At 42.5% G+C, this 17,907-nt stretch overlaps 1 protein-coding gene across 1 annotated transcript in view; it reads left to right on the top strand.

Annotated features, from left to right (window-relative positions):
• Positions 1 to 17,907, top strand: part of Ankh (ANKH inorganic pyrophosphate transport regulator) — a 136,634-nt gene that overhangs the window by 65,590 nt on the left and 53,137 nt on the right. The window contains exon 2 of the mRNA XM_027950369.2: positions 14,748 to 14,964. Within this exon, the coding sequence (XP_027806170.1) occupies positions 14,748 to 14,964 (217 nt within the window). The remainder of the gene's footprint in view (positions 1 to 14,747; positions 14,965 to 17,907) is intronic.

Below are 17,907 nucleotides of genomic sequence, written 5' to 3' on the forward strand. Positions count from 1 at the left end.
TAATAAGTAAAATAGTGCAGATGTGTGAAAGTTAATGATTTCCCCCTTCCTGCCCCTCTCACTCCCAGCTAAACTAGCCAGTATTAGCAGCTTGGTGCAGATGTCTCCCTCTCCCTCTGCTTAGATCACACAAATGTATTTCCACGTTCTGGAGGCTTTTCATTTTCCTCACAGAATGCCTTACGTTGCCTGAGGGCAACTTCTTCAGCTTGTCACTGTGTGGTGGGCGTCCTGAAGCTCAGTACATTTAGCTCCACTTCATGCTTCTTGTGTAACACTCCACTGTGTGGATCCGCCATGGTTACTTACCTTTCCCACCTTGGTGGACAGTCGGAGGGTTGTCAGCTGTCTGACATTACAGAGTGCTTTAATGACGTCTTTGTTTGCATGTCATCGTGTCCCAGTGCTTTTGTTTAGATAGATTTCTGAAGGGATTACCGGATCAGGGAGTTGTTACACTTTAATACCTCTTGACATGTTCTTTTTCCTCAAAAGTCACAGCAGTTTACACACCTGCCAATAATACAAATTTGCTGTCACACCTAATCTCAGCTAGCACCAGGTTCTATCGGTTGTTTGATTTTTTTTACGGGGGCTAGCAGTCTCCTCTGCTGTTGGTGGGGCATCCTTTCCCAAGTCCCTGCCTCACCGCTGTCCCGTGAGCTGCCTTCTCCACCGCTCACTGTCCTATAAGACCAGCCCCCTCTGCCCCCACTGGGCTTCATGTCTTTCTCGGCTTTTCTCTTGTATGAAGTTAAAAATCATTTGGCCTAGGTCCTGAGGAAAATCTAAACTGTTGGAATTCTGACTGAACTCCATTAGATTTACAGGTGAATTCAGAATGATCCCTTGACATATTCAGGAAATACAGTTTGGTGCTTCTCCATTTATTTGGATCTTGTTTTATGTATTCCAACAAAATGTTATTATTATTATTATTATTTTACCATTTAAAAATACTGGTTGAATTATTCCAGAGAAATTTAGGGTTTTGTCTCTCTTGTAATGGGAAAGAGGCTGCTTATTTAGTCTGATGTTGTTCTAATCAGCTTATTGGTCTAATGAGACATAGAATGTGTGTCCATCTGAAATGGAGAAAGACTTCTAGTTTTCTTTTTTTTTTTTTTTTGCTTGACACTGATCGCTTTTAAATAGTAAACTTACAGTAAGGAGTTTTACTGGAGGATCAAGAATGCTCTTCTCCCAAAACACATTTATATTAATGTTTTCCTAAATGATGCTTTAAAATAGTCTCAATTTCAGGGCTATGGATATAGCTCAGTTGGTAGAGTGCTTGCCTCTCATCCACAAAGCCCTGGGTTCAATCCCCAGCACCACCACCAAAAAAAGAAAAAAAAAAATAGTCTCAATTTCAACTGGGAAGATCTAGAACTCATACATTAGTGTGCTTCACTTTGGACTCTCTGAAAAGAAACCTCACAGCACTCACAAAGGCATCAGTAACACTTTCAGTGGGTAGTTTCTTGGGAATTTCACTGTTCTTGGAAGCTTCAGGTATTGAAAAGATGGACAGAAACTAAGGAAAAATCAAACCCAGCATGCGTGGAAGATTCAGCACTGGGTTGGGGCCACTGCAGGAGCTCTGGGGATGGCCACACGCCTTCTCTAGTCAGGCAGTGCTGGGCCTCTGGCCTGTATCTTGGGGACAACTTCATCATCATGCACCATATGGAGGCAGCAGAGGCTTGGCTGGGGCTGTACCAACTTTGGCAGGGTCTTTTCCAGGTACCCACTTGCTCCTTGAAGTGAGAATTAGAAGGCAGAGAAGAGGAACATAAAGTTGAGTTCTTTTCTCTTCTTTGGAGACCAACCTGGAAGCTTCAGTCCAACGAGCTTTATTGAGCTGCTGGTCCTGTTAATTCTTCTTTGCTAAGATGTAGGGTAGGGACAAGATCTGGCTTCCGTCACTAGATCCTGTGCCTTTTTATCCTGCACTGTTCCCTCTCCCCCCCCCCCCCCCCCCCCCCCCCCCCCCCCCGTCTCCCCTTGGCGTTGGAGGGGGCGGGACTCCAGACTGACAGGCTCATTGGTCCTGACTTGGGAGCCGCAGTATATGAAGCCAGAACTCTGGGCAAGGCCTGGAGTCTCTGAGCCTTAGTTTCCTTGTCTGCAGCTTGGGAATTTTCAGTTCCTGCCCTGTTGTTGTATTGTTTAGACGAAACCAGTGAGAGCGTGCGTGAAATCATGTTTAGTCTTGTAGGACTGCTACGTAAGAAGTTGTCATTCTTCCTGTGGTCCCGGAGTGCTCCTGGGAGGGGTCACTGCTCTCCACCAGCAGATTTGCCCTCTGATGTAGCAGCAGCCTTCCAGGTGGGCTGAGCGGACAAGGTTGGAAGGGGTTTCCTTCCCTGGTCCCCTTTATCCCCTCACCCATGTAAGTGCAAGGGCTAAAGCAAGAGGGCTTTATAACATTTTAGGCTACTGAGTTTCAAAGATACAAGTTCTCAATTGTAGGGAATTTGCGTTGACAGTATGACGCCCCGCAGTTCTGTTTGCTACCTCACACACTATGTGTATGGACTAGTAACTGGTGATCACGTGTTCATTTGCCTGTCTTTAGATAAGTGCAAAGGACTTAATCTTATCTACATTGTTATTTAACTTATTACTTTATCATATCAGGGTTTTCTCCATGAAAAATGTGGAGCATAAACCATGGCTATCGCTTTAAAGACAACATACATTTAGGCTAGGCAACTCTCAAATCTCAGCTGCAGCTAATGAGGCTGTTGGATGCTTCGCTGCTTAGTCTGCGCATGACAGTGTCCTTCATCCTTTCCTGTAATGTGCTTAATTCAGCAAGATAATTTTACTTTGCCTTGAATTCCATAAATCAGTCATTTAAACCAATAACAGCAGAGGGGGTGGGGAGGCAGAAACACAGGAGTGTGAGGGGATGACAGGCCCACTGCAGAGAAAACTGCAGCAGCTTCCACACAGTTAAATGCTATCTGTTTGAGGCTCATGGGGACTTCAGCCAGCATGTGCCTCTCTGTGTATGCAGGTGCGTGTGCATAGAACAGACGGGACCCTTACTCTGCAATGTTCTATTCCTAACAGACTAGGCTTAGTCGGGCTCATCATGGGATGGATGGACAAGCTTGTTCAATGACCGCTTGCAGCTTTCTCTTACTCATCTCCTAAAAACAATCATGTCAAAAGCCCCAGATCCTCGGAATTCATTCACAAAACTTCGTGTGTGCCAGTGTATTAAAATTCCAACAGTGAGTTTAAATGGACCCCCGTGCAGAAGTAAATGAATCCTGTAGCTGAGAAGCAAATAAAAACATTAAACATTAAAGATGGGCCTGGTGGCACATCCCTGTAAAACCAGCAATTTGGGAGACTGAGGCAAGAGGATCTTAAGTTCAAGGCCAGCCTCAGCAACAGAGTAGGACCCTTAGCAACTTAGTGAACCATCCCAAAATAAAAAAATTAAGAGGTCAGGGTATGAAGCTTCAGTGATAAAGCACTCCTGGACTTTTAAATCCCCAGTACCAAAAAAAAAAAAACCCCACTAAACAAGTTAATGCCATTAGGATGATAGGATGATGCATTAACCCTTGTAGCAAGGAGCCCATAGCATTATGGTCCACATCTCTACCAGGCCTCTGTAGAGAGCTCTTAGCATTCCCCCCACACTGCTGGGACGGCTGGCCAGGGCTGAGCTCGGCTGGTCACCCTGCACAGGGCTGTATTCACGGGTTCCGAGTTCTCTTGAGCTGCACAGTACTTACTGATTGCAGAACATCCCTGACCTAGTTTCTTTTGTTCTTTTTCCTGTGACTCAGATACATGATGTCTTCAGCCACACTTGGCTCATCCTTCACAGTTACACTGTCATATTGTCACATAGTACTGCTTTTAAAAAATAATCTGTACTTTAGGATCTTTGGGATTATTTTTTAATAAAAATTGTCTTTCTCCAAAAGTTCTCTGCAATGTGATAGCTAGACATCTCTGTTTAAAGTATAGGTATGAGGCAGAGTTCGGTAGCACCTGCAGTATTAATCAAAGTGAAAGGAGGATTTGGTCTTCATATAGCAGAGTGAGGCTTACAAGCTGGAACAGAAAGCTCTCTGGAGTCTGCTCTCAGCTTCATGTCCACCTGGGCAAGTGACCTGGCTCCAGATCATCACCAGCAAGCCAAGAAATGATAATAGCTCCCTAACAGAGTCATCAGGAGAAGAGAAGCTCTTAGAATGGTGTCTGCTCAGGCTCAGGGAATGCGAGCAAGCATCATCATTACTGGGCTCCTTGAATTTCGTGGGGCCCAAATGCAAATGGGTGCGCCCTTTTTCTTCACCTGGTACACATGCATTTATAAAAATCAATGGAAGGCTACAGATAACACATCTCAATGTTGCAATTAAGTCAGAAAAAGGAGTGGAGATTCTGAGCTGCTCAGAGATCCCTAGCCAAGGTCAAGGTTATAGAGTAATCAAGGAAAAAAATCTGTCACCAAGTAGGGAAAGAGTAAGTATGGAGAGTGACAGACTCGGGGCTGGGGTTGTGGCTCAGCGGTAGAGCACTTGCCTAGCACATGTGAGGCCCTAGGTTCAATCCTCAGCACCACAGAAAAATAAGTAAATAAAATAAAGGCATTGTGTCCAACTACACCAAAAAAAAATTTATATAAAAAAAAGAATGATAGACTCCCAAGATCACAGAGTTAATCTTTTATTCCAGGCTGTTTTTATAGAGTTGTTGTTAACTATGAAAACATTTAAAACTCAGTTCTGAAGTGAATTGGCATAATCTTGAAATATCAACCAAGAAATATCATTTAGGGACCATGTATCTTAATAAAAATTAAAAAAAAAAGTTAGCAGAGAATGTGGAAATTTCAGTAACAGTAAAGATGTAAGTTCAAGGTGAAAAATATGTGAAAGTTTTTAAATGGCATAGAAGTGTTTGGTCTTTAAAAGGACACTAGAATTATCGTAGTAATATCCCTTCTTTGTTAAGCCTTCCACCATCTCCAATTAAATTGAATTTGGTCAGGGTGAATAGGTTCATGTTTATATGAACTTGAATTTGGGGAGGATACTGTGACACCAAAATATACCCTTTAATGGAGAGATGCAGAGGGCATCCTGTTTTGTACCCAGACACATTGAAGAGACCAGCAGGAAAAAGCTGAGTTAGCCATACTTCATCAGATCCTGTTCAGTAGTTTGCCTCTGTTCTTTGAAGAAACTCTTCTTTGGGTTTGGGAAGTGACAGAAAACACCAGTGTCATATTTTGGCAGGGTCATCTTGGGGTTTTCAGGAAGCACTGAATTGGGCAGCACTGCCCAGGGCAGTAGCTTTACGCCCCCCTCTGTGGCCCCTCTCAACCACAGCCTGGTGTGTGGGTGTCAGGTCGGTGCTGGAGCTCCAGCTAAACAGAGCAAGGCTGTCTCGTTTGGAGCAGTATAGATCCTTGAGAAAATAAAACATAGCTGGAAAACTACCGGGAAGACAAATGATCTAATTTAACCCAAACCACTTTTTAAAATACACACCAACAGAACAATAACAGTGGAAAATTACAGGAACCCAACTCTGGAGAAGATTGCAGTCCAAAATGGCTGACTCCCCACGTCCTGGGAAGAAGCTGTTTCTGCAGGTGTCTGCAGCTAGATGTGGGCTTCCAAATTTCCCACACTTCCACAAATGTAAATTCTCTGATGACCATGGGTGAGAGGAAGATTCTTAAACTATATTTACCTGCTCCAGTGGTCGCTTTAGTTCATGCCATAAGAGGTGTAACAGACAGATGGAAGCTGTGGATGGGGGAGTCATCTTTTATCAAAGGGATTAGAGGACAGTGTGGGCTATTTCCTGGCAGAACAAAATGATTGCTTCCAGGATGAGGCAAGCAAAGGAAATAGTCATCTTACTGAAAATCATGAAAGGGAACTTTTAGTGTTTCCTATGATAACCTGTTGGTATTTAGGAACCATACCAATTTCCAGCTGGATACCTTGTTGTAGAAGAATGTGAAAAGCATTTCCATGTGAGCCACATGACCATTTCCTCACATGACCATGAATGTCAGATACAGGATCAGGCCCGAGGTCCTTGGCATCACCTCAGTGGCACAGCCATCCTGCTTGAGTATTGGTGGCCCTCACACATACCACCTTTTCAGGATTTGGAGATCACCACCCTGGTATCAGTCAGTGGTCCACCCAGACCTCTGCTCTTGTTTGTTTAGTCATCTGTGCTGGGGATAAAACTTGGGGCTTCACATGTGCCAGGTAAGTGGTCTACCCCTGAGCCACACCCACCCCAAATTCAACCCTGGGCAGGGTGCTCTTGGATTTCCAGGGTCCCATCAGAAAAGATTGTCTTGTCCTTCAAATCTAAACCAGATTTTTCTTCTTATAGTAGTTAACTTCTGCTACAAAGTTAGACTCCATAAAGAATGATTTTTCCTGTATCCCAACTGATGTCTAAAGAAAGGGGGAAAAGTAGAGTCGTAAAAAATCTTTACTTAAGCTTTACGTTTAGGAGACTAACAGTGTGACCCTGGGTTGCATTCCATTTTTGTTTGTGTCTGCCATTAAACAGCCTACTGGCTGCCCAGCTAGAAGCAGCAGGGGAAGCCCCTGTCTTTCTATTGAGAAATTTCCAGAATTACAGGAACATGTACAGTGCTACTGCCATCACTTTGCATATTCTAAGCGCATAGATTCTACCAAAAATCATTTGTTTGGTTTTTGAAAACTAAACTTCCAGTTGGAGGATTCTATTTATGGATAACCCAGTGTAAGTTATGGAGCAGGGAACACGTTTATTCGTTCATGTATTGAGTTCGACTCTTCATCCTGCTGAACAGATGCAGGAAAACTGCTGGCAAATCAACCCAGTCCCTGCCTCAAGGAATTAGCAGCCTGGAAAGTGGACAGACGACCACAGCTCACCCTGGTGCACACGGCAATGGGATCTGAGGTCTGGAGTTGAGATTAGTTTTCTTTTTGAGATTTTGAGACGGAAGAGATGTACACAGTGAAACCTTGACAGGAAAGAGCCACCAACTTGAAAAGATCCAACAGGAGAGGGAGATGAAAAGGTCAGTGGGACGTATGTGCTGAGCCCCAGATGGGTAGCCCTACACCCGCCTGGTCAGACAGCCTCTCCACCGTAACAGGAAGGGTTTGGGATAGATAGGTTTTGTTGAGGTTGTTGGTGGTGGTTTCTTTTGTTCTAGGAGAAAGAATAATAAGAAACTGAGTCTACCTGATGAATTCCTTATTGCAGATAGTATAAGAGCTGAGGCTATCTGCTATGAGGGAATGGCATGACCTAGGGACACTGAGATTAAGGGAGTGGGGACGACCAGGAGCCATCCAAGCAGCCATCTGCCTCACCGAGTCTGAGGCCAGGCCTGTGTAGTGACATTGTGCCATGTAGTCACGCCAGCAGCTCTCAAAGCCCAAGTCTGCAAGGCAGGAGTGGCATGGGGGAAATCAGACGAAACCCAGGTTAGAGATTCCCAGGTCCGCTGACAGTGAGTGTGGGTGTTGGAGAGGTGTGGCTAAGTGCTGACCATGAAATGTAGGCCAGAGTAATAGGGAAGGGACGACAGGAGAACCCAAGAGAGAAGATGGATGAGTCAAGAGTGTGACAAGTTTAATGAACTTTACATCAATGAGGTGGCAGAAGATTGCAGCCAGAGGGTTCAATTTTCATCGAAATTTGAGTAGTGGAACAACTCTAATCAAAGAAGTCAACAGTGTCACATAAGAGTGGTGGCTAAAGCAGAGCAGAGCAGGACATTGGCGTGGAACTGACAGGCTATCAGCTGGGTTGACTGTCAGCTTTTGAAACTCTCCCTACAGAGTGGAGGCACAGAGCCACTTATGAGCTGAGTGGCAGAATGCCCAGTGAAGGCCAGGGGGACCCTACGGGACTTGCCTTCTCTATGTGAAGTTCTAGAGAGCATCTCCATGGGTAGTTGGAATCAGATGGGAATAAGGCTGGGGGTGGGGGTGAGTCTCTAAGAAGCAGGGAGTTTATGAAAGAGTGGAGAAGGAATGATTGGAAGCCCACACAGGGAACTAGAACTGTTCATCCCTAGAGAACAGGAGTCCAACGCAGCTGCGAGGCCCTTTCCCTCACCCTCTCCCCTCCTTTTTGCTCAGCCCTGGTGAGCTCTTCAGACCCCTTCAGGAATTTCATCTGGTGGGTGGAGCAAAGGCTGTGCAGGGCCACTCTTGGGAGGAGGTAGAAACTTGATGAGCGTGACCGAGGCAGACCTCAAGGACCCCTCCCAGGTCTTATAACCACAATTGAAACCCCAGGGAGAATGGCAACCCAAGGCTGTGGTCCAGACTAGTGTGCTCCTTTGTTATTGTGGCCATGGTGACCGCTCATTGGCTCAAATTTTGTACCAAGTTCAGAAAAATTACCCGTCTACACATCAGCACCTCACAGTCTTCCCTTGTACACCAGACCTGCTCTGGGAGGAGCCTCCACCTGGCCCTGGCCCCAGAAGTACAACAACCTTCTTTCCCACTTGAAGAGATGTTTGCACTGACATTGGCCTAAAATGACTGGCAGGAGCTCGTGACTTGTCCCAAAGAATCTCAGTCTGTAGTATAAAGATTTCGCTGGTCTCCAGATTCCAAATTTAAAATGTCAGGAACTCTTTCCTGTTCTAGACAACTCATACCAGGGAGATCAGTTCATACCTATGGGATTTGGCAGCCATTTCCCTGAAGGTTGGAGCTTTTACTTTTTAATATCCTGTGGTTTTGCAATCTTACTGTGAGGGAAAAGATCAGGCAACAGAACACCGTGGACCTGGCAGATAAGATATGAAGGAATATGTGACCCCCTCGGAGCTTCCTAGAGGCATCTGTGTTTTACAGTCAAACGTTCCCCGATCCTGCACATCCAGGGCTTAGGGGTCTGAAGTGTCTAGGAAGGTCCCAGAATGTACCTTCTGGGATCAGAACCCAACCGATTCATATTTAGGATTTTGGAGTACTGGTAGATCTGGCTCTAATCTGAAGTCACATGTCTTTACTTTGTAAAAGCCCAAGGACATTTAGGAACTTGCCCTTAAACAGCAAGTGGACTTCTGTGTTTATGAATGTCTTGGGCTGCAACTCTGCCTCAAGGGCTCATTCATTCCAAAGGCATCCCAGACCCTTTTGGGCTCCATTTCAAGACCATGGCTAGTCCTGGTTACCAGCCACAGCGTCTGTTCTTCCTAATCTGGTTAGAGATGCAGCTGTGCTGGGGTGGCCCTTGACCACCCATGACAGCCCGTCACACAGCTTCACACAGAAGCCTTATGCATGCTTGACATTCCCAGAGAGCATCGGGGCTGAGTCTTAGGTTGTTTCTCTCCCTCTCTGTATCCTTTTCAGATGACTTCACTTAGTTCTCTGGCTTTAAATACCATCTATATTACACCCTGTGCTCCAAACCCACAGAGCCAGCTCTCCTACTTGACTTCTCTATTTGGAATTCTAATGAGCATCTCAAAGGTAGAATCAGCCTCTCAGTGGCACCCTGGCCTTTTTTCACCCCCCACGCCCATGTCCCCTTCTCAGTAAGGAGCTGCACCACTGTTCCTGTAACTCAAGCTAAAAAAATTCAACATGCACCCATGATCTCTCCCTGGTCCTCATGCCCACCACACAGCCCATCTCCACATCTGATTACTTTCCAAACCTCTCCCATGAGTCTGCTTCTCTCATCTCTGCTCCACCTTACCCAAGTCTCCTCCTCCCCTGGCCTAAGTCCTACAGAGCTCTCAACTGCCACCTCTGCCCTTCCCTCTGCAGACCACTCTTGTCACTGCAGCTGGCAAGTGCCTCTATCCTGCTTCTGCCCACAGCCTTTTATGAATCCTCACAAGACCCATTTCTCACCTGACCTGGAATGATCTCAACATCATCTGCTTTTCCAAACTCACCTTCTCCCCCCCACTTCTCTCTCTGGCCTCTTTCTGGTCCTTCAACACCAAACCTCCTGCAGGTCTCTGCTCTCCTCCAGCTCCTCACCCTACTGGCTCATTCTTGGTCTTTGGATCTCAGCTTGAATATCACCTCTATAGAGGGGTGGCCCTATCTATGTTAGTAAGCTCACCAAGGAATATCCAGCTCATTAGCATATTTCTTTTTGTTTTCCAGAACACATCACAGTAAATGATTATACTGCTTGTATGCATGTTATTGTATTCTTTCAAATATTTATAGATCATATATCATGTGATGTCCTGTCATATGATAGGTCTGGGATATTGTGAGAACACAGCTCTCTGCTCCCTGGAGCTAACATTCAGGTAGAGGAGATGGACACCAAGACAAATAACAGCTAAACACATGATAAGTCAGGCGGTGAACAGGCTGTGAAGAAAAGCAGAGCGAGTAACAGAGACAAAAGATGCAGACAGTAGGTACCTGAAGAGCAGGTAGGACCCAATGACTGTGAGAAACCATCTCAGTAAATGGGTGGTGGGTGGTTGACTTGGAGAGTGGTTTTGAAGAAACATGAACTGTTTTAAGGAAATTAATTTTGATCTTCTCTCACATCCTAAGTTCACTGAAATCAAAAGTTAGATGTGCAAGGCCAGGCACAGTGGTGCACGCCTGTTATCCCTGAAACTCAGGAAGCTTCGGCAGGAAGATTGAAAGGTTGAGGCCCTCAGCAAATCAGCAAGACCTCTTCTCAAAATTGAGGGGAGGGGGAATCGTGGCGGGAAAGAGATGGACATCATTACCCTGGGTACATGTGTGACTGCACTTATGGTGCAACAATGCATCATGTGCAACCAGAGAAATGAAAAGTTCTGCGGCAGTTGTATGCAGTGAATCAAAATGCATCCTGCTGTCACATATACCTAATTAGAATAAATTAATTAATTAAAAATAAATAAATAAATAATGTTTTCTATTGGGGTGTGGCTCAGTGGCCAAGTGCCCCTGAGTTTAATACCAAAAAAAATAATAAAAAGTGAAGTATGCAAATGAAGCCATAAACTAGAGTGAAACTATTTTAGATATGGATGGATAAGAACGACAAAGGCTAAAAGTATGGAAACTTACTTTATAAAGTGATGGGAGACTCCATATTATTATCCTTGGTATCAAAATAAAATCATGACATTATAGGTGAACAAACTGGGGGAAATGCTTGCTTTATAAATGGGAATTTAAAAGGGCTAATAACATTAATGTATTACTTGTCCTCAATTCTGAATTTTTTTCTTGAATTTTAATATTTCTTGAAATCAGAAGCAGTTTTTCAAATAATGTACACATTTAATGTGATCATAAAAAACATTAAATCAATGGTATATCTTCTGAGCAATACCATCTCATAATAAAAGGTGATTTTTTTTAAAGTTTAAAAAATTAGTATGAACGTTTACATTCTTGATAGATAATAGCCGATTCATTTGTTTATTCAGTAGATCAATTGGAGGGCTTACCAAGCTCTTCACTTAGAGTGATGAAGAAAATAGACAAAAGTTCTTGTTTTCAGATGTCTTGTCTGGGCCAGTCACTGCTTGGTGCCTACACCACCTGCCTATATCCCATTTAAGATCAGCAGAGTTATTTCAGGGAGAGGAAGTTCCTTGACCACTCAGCAGTTAAGTGATGGAAGCAGATTCCAGCTCAAGCCTGCATGCCTCTGAACCCTGTGCTCTTTCCTCAAATTGCCATAATGGTTGAGCTAAATGAAACTTTCTCACTTGGCTTGCAGGCTGAGGTATCATTACCTGTGTCCTCCCTCCTCCCCCCACCCTTCAGCCCTAGGTTTAGGACTTAAATCAAGGAACTGTTGGTGGAAATAGAAAGCATTGTAACAGAGGCCCCAGCCAGGGCTGATTTTTTTTTTTTTTTTTAAAGCAAAACATGAAGTTTTGCCAAGAAGACACATAAACAATCTAGTCCTACATTATTTAGGAGCACTACTAGGTGCGATTGAAACTTGTGTTGAATAATATATATTGTTTAAATTTTAACATACATTTGAGAGGTAAAAACAAGTAAACAATCCACAATCACAGATTTTGGGAAAGATGGGAAAGAAAAAGAACACAACTAGACAGAGTTCTCCAGTCTGTGAGACAAGTAATTAGAAGTTGTCCTAAATAGAGTTCTCCAAAAGCAAAATCGGTATGTGTGGCCTCTTGTGCATTGTGATTTAATGAGCAAGTGCTTTCAGGGGGAGGAGAAGCCATCAGAATGGGAAGCTGGAGAGAAGTTAAGCAAAGATTGGTCTCCACTGGAGACCGCTTCCCATGTCGCATGGGAACGCCAGGTTGTGAACCAAACCAGAGTGGCTTCCATGGAGGCAGGGAGCTCATCTTCTAAACCCTGTGACATTCCCTTCCTGCTGTCAGGGGGGTCCAGTGGGGATCAGGTGTGTTTAACCCACACAAAGGGGCTGGGGTACTTCTTCCTGAGAAGGAAGCATCTGTGAACCACAACTCCCAGCAGCTGGTGATGGGTGCACCACCCGGTATTGGGTATCTGGGCGGGGTGCCAATAGCATCCACTACCAAGTCCAAAAGGAATTAATTTGGTAGATGATCAAGCGATAAGTGTTGACACATAGCAGGAGCCCTCTGAGTAGATGTGCCTGTTGAACACAGAATTTATTGTCAGGGAGTTTCTTGCTTTTATGTTGCTCTAGGGTGTTAAGGGATTTAATCAACTGTGATAGAAGGGAAAATTTGTTTCTAAGAGAGGCATCACAGCAGGGATGCTCTGCAGAGGCTAAAAAGGTGCTCATGAAAGTTTTCAGGCTATTACTAGAAAAGGAGAAAGAGAATTAGAGACATAATTGGAAACAATTATCAGGAACTAGCTTATGTAATGCCAGCTTAATCGGGAGGATGACAATGACTTCCTACTGCTAGTGTACATTTTTGCTCTAGTCTTTTCCAAAACCATTTTTACATTTTGGTATTTTCCTGTGACTATCTATTTTTCCCTAATAAGCTTTGCAAAGACCGTTCAGCTCCGTAAGCATTCATGGTATCAGTCAGCCGTGTCTCCTGGGAAAGTGAATGGAACACAGCACAGGCAGAGACTGAGCCCTTGAGTTTTGCTGGCTCACTCCACCTGTGCTTGTGCTCAGTGCCTGCTGGAGTATATTGAATGAAGACCAAAACCTAGATCAGCCTTTGACGCTGAGGAATGCTTTCAGAGTACATGAAATACCTCCTTTTATAGATCCTGAGTACCACCCCCCCACACCACACACGCATTTTAGTATCTCTGCAATCTGGATATATCTTACAGTTGGGAGCCTTTTTTCTTTCTTGGTGGTATACAAATTAGTAATGTACCTTATGATTTTTAGTGTCTTAGAATCAATGATACACAATAGATTGCGTTTATTTTTAATATAGTATGATTCTTAATAAACTTTAGCAAGTAAGTATAGCAAGGTAGCATTTGTACTGTCCTATAACAGTACGTTCATAGGAGAAATTATGAATTACTATCTACTTAATACAAATAGGAAGCAGACAGGAAAAAATGCATTTCTTTCATTTCTTCTACTTTGAGTTTATATATGCAGAGACTGAATATGGGATTTATGAATGTCATTGTGTCTTCTCTGGAAGAATGAAAATGGTGGGCAAAGACTTTAGCATATCATTGATGATAGACATATGTCATCCTATTTGTTAAAATCCAATACTGTGAGTGAGGCCTGATGTAAACTATGAACTTTGAGTGATAATGGTGTGTCAAGGGTCCATCAATTGTAAAAACACAGCACTTGGGTGTGGGATAGCAAAAGTGGGGGAGGCTATCTGGGGTTAGAAGGTAAATGGGAACTCTGTAATTTCCACTCAGTTTTACCATGAATATAAAACTTCTCTTAAAAATAAAGTCTGTTTTAAAAAATACTTACTTGACTGGAAGCTAACTTTTCTGCTCCGTTGCATGGTCCTAAGGACAGAGGTGATGTTCTAGAGGGGTTTTAGGCATAAAGCTCCGTCCACATGGACTCCTGCTCCCAACATCATCCGCGTTATCTATTTGTCTGCTAGGTGGGTGGGTTAGTTTCAAAAGGGTATCTGGACCATAAAGTGGTTAGAACATTCAATGACTGCATCTTCCCAAGTGGTCATCGTATTTCATCTAAAGGGGTTCTTTTTATACATATTTGTCTGCACAGAGCCCAAAAATGCATTTCAAGTTAAAGCACAGCAAGAACCAGATGATTCCATATAATGATTTCTTCATAGCATACAGCATATTCTGCTAGGAAGGCCACTTACACAGCATGTAAGCTTACTCAAGCACATTCGAACATGCACACGCATGCCTTCTTTAAGAAAAAGTCATTACCTGCCCCACATAAACAGGTTGGTTCACTTCCAGAATGCCTGTTGCTGTTATTTACATTCAGCTTACCAATAAAATTTAACATATTATGGTTTTTTTTAATTAGTTTTTTACCAAAATTTTATAGAATTATTTTCTAATTTAACAAAATACTTACTGTTTTTTTTTTTCTATTTCTTTAACCCCAATAAACAGGTATCTCCCCCACAAAAAGATTCTCAAACTGAAGCCAATCTGGATGAAAATGAAGACCAATAACCTTTATCAAATTACAGTGAAATTTACCCTATAAGCTGCTTAGCGTTTCTATAGGAACACGATCTATGGAGTATTGTTTTGGAGTGTGATTCCCCAGAGATGAGACTCCATTTCTAATGTTGTTTTTTTTTTTTTTTTTTTTTACCTTCTCAGGCCTTGAACCGGGGCATTGCTGCTGTCAAGGAAGATGCAGTCGAAATGCTGGCCAGCTATGGGCTGGCCTACTCACTGATGAAGTTCTTCACAGGCCCCATGAGTGACTTTAAAAACGTGGGCCTGGTGTTTGTGAACAGCAAGCGAGACAGGACCAAAGCTGTCCTGTGTATGGTGGTGGCCGGCGCCGTGGCCGCCGTCTTTCACACCCTGATCGGTAAGGCTCTGACCGAGACAGGCACCTAGCCTTGGTCATTTCTTACTCCTCTTCCTGGATTTAAATAAATAAATATATATTGAAATGAATATATATATATATATATATATATACTGAAATGAATATGAATATGAATGATTTCTTCAGCAATTATCAAATATTTCTCTTGAAATTTTCAGGGGATGAAAAGATAAGAGTCTGTGTTGCCAGCTCAAGAAAATAACTTTTTTATTCCCCCTAGAAAGCTATAGTTTTGTGTCCCTGACTCTCAAAGTCAGAGATGAAGATGTCATCAATAGGTGATTGTACCTAGTAAGGTGCACAAAATCCATGGGCTTTTGTTAGAGATGTGTGTGTGTGTAATTGTACCAACTTAATCTTGAACGTAAAAGTGGAATGTTGTTATTCAATATTAATACTTATCAGTAGTGACAACAAATGACAGATTGTTTTATTTATTACAATTAATTCATCCTAGGACTCTTTTATGCTGTTTTATTCAAAGATGAGACTAAAGCCTAACATTCTTTCCATGAAATAAGAAAATTGGATCATACTTAACAGTTTCACCAAGACAGGGAAAAACTCATTCCTTCAGGATGGGGGTTCTCATTCCATTGCCTTCTTGGTCATAGAACCCCAAGATTGTGATTTCAGCTTGCTTCCTGGGCATGGCATCTGTTGAAGCTAGTCACATAAACTGGTTTCATAAACCCATTGAGTACCTTTAAAATGTAGCTGGTCATATGAGAAGCATGGATTTGGATGGTGAATAGGGAGGCTGGAAGGTTAACCCAGACTACTTACAGTGTATTTGCAGGAGCTAATGTTTGCTCACTTAATTGTGAATCTCAAAGTAAATAGGGTAAGCCATTTGTGGTTTTCCTTTTTAATATGGCATAGAATTCTATTCCAAGGGCAGTGTGGAGGAAAGTGAGTCTGCTGATGGGCCCCTTACCTAGCCAGCATTATACTGATCTCTTCATCTGGGCTCAGAGCCTCCGGGTGTGGGCAGGTGGGGTACGTCTCCTTTTTTTTCTCAGTTTTTGCCCTAACTGCTAACCATGAGTATTTGAAGAAAATTTCTGTGCTAGATTTGATCTGGGCCATTTTCAAAGATGGTGTATGTATTGAGAAAACTCCATACATTTTTAAAATAAGGGGCTTATCTAAATAAGTAATTTAGTTCCCATTTTACTTCCATCTCTAAATAAACCCATCCATTCCCTATTTTAGGTTTGGTTGAATGAGTCTTTGGGAGAAATAGCAAATTACTAGCTGTCAATAACTGGGGAAGAAAAAAGCTGAGCATACTGTGTTATTGAAACCGGTTGAGGAAATTGTAGTCATTGAAATAAAAGTCAACATCACTTTCCAACTCGAATCTAAATTTTTCACTTTTAAAGTTGAATCATAAAGTACTAAATTTAAACCAAAAGGGTTCTACATTCCAGTTATATTTAATAATCATTTTTATCACATTTTTTTTTTACAGATAAAACTTTTATTCCTTGCATCAAACAGACGATTTCTTGAGTTATGAAAAAGTACATATCAGTTTCTTTTCAACTCCTACAGCTTAAATTTTAAGGAGCTTCTCTCTCCTAATTCACCAGCCTCATTTCAGTTTTCCAACCAATTATTCAGTGGGTCTTGTTTTCCTATCTTTGTTCATCTTCCTCCTGCTTCCTTTTTTAATGGTCTGTAAGATCTGGCCCATTCTTTGTTTTCCATAGGCAGGACCACAGATCCATGATGGGACATTGCTCTCTCCATCCCCCACCTTTTTCTTCTACCATTCCCTATATCAGTGAAGTGTTAGTTTCTACTTTATGTGCCACCTACTGTAAGACACTTAGTCCCATTTTTACTTCTTAGTACTGCTGTAAACAGCTGCTTACATTTCTTCTTGACAGTCAGCTCTTGTGACAGGGGAATATTGACCTAGATAAAACAAAAACAAATGTACTCCAAACATGTGTGGCTTGAGAAGCGTGATCTCAGGCTGTCTTCCTAGTCCCCTTTGCCTGGATTCATAGTGAAATGAGCATTTGTTCTCTGCATGAACAGTCCCTGAATGGGACCTGCAGTTAGCACAAAGTCACATGTTACAGATTCATCATGCTGGATTCACAGAGTGGAAATATGCATCGGAAAGATCTAGCTTTAAACTTGATTTTTCTATTTTACTATTTTTTTTAAGACAAAACTAGTCTGATTGTCTTAGACACTTCTTGAGAAGCTATTTCCCTGTCTCTTGAATGACTTTATCTCCTTTGCTAAAGTTCTTCTAATCTGTCAGTGGCACATATGTATGGACACTTAAGGGAACAAAGAGGGAGAGGTTCTCTTGGGGCTGGGGCTCAAGGCCTTGTAGGTTAGCTCTGAGATGATGAGTTGGATTTCAGCACAATCCTTTCTAATTTTTTCCTTATCTTTGATGCAAAATGGAGTCATGAATTTGACCCTGTACTCAAAATTAATATTTTGCTACATCTACATGAAATACCCAGTGATCACCCTTGCGGCCTATTTCACGTCGGTTTCTGTCTAGAGTCAAAGTTGGTTCAGATTTGGTTCAAGATGGTTCATGGAGATTTGCATTTTTTTTCAGTTTAATCTTCTTTCTTTTTTGTTTTGCTTTTTTACTTTACCTCTTTTTTTCACCCTTTAAGGTATTAATTACTTTCCCCAGCATAATGCCTCCTGTACTTTTGATGAATATCTCTCTTCTTAAATGTTCTCAAACTGGTAAATTCATCCATTTCTCCATATGATGCTGTTAAATATGAACTGAGCCATTTTAACTACAAAGATTACATCATTAGTATGGCTAGAGCTCATCAGCCGATTCTGAACGTCAGGGGCTTTTATTTCAGAAATTACCCACCCCTGAGTACAGAAGAGTAAGAGAAGGGATTGCCCTTTGTTTTAGTTTCTTTG

The sequence above is a fragment of the Marmota flaviventris genome, chromosome 5 (genome assembly GCF_047511675.1).
Source record: "Marmota flaviventris isolate mMarFla1 chromosome 5, mMarFla1.hap1, whole genome shotgun sequence".
In the NCBI taxonomy this organism is placed as follows: domain Eukaryota; kingdom Metazoa; phylum Chordata; class Mammalia; order Rodentia; family Sciuridae; genus Marmota; species Marmota flaviventris.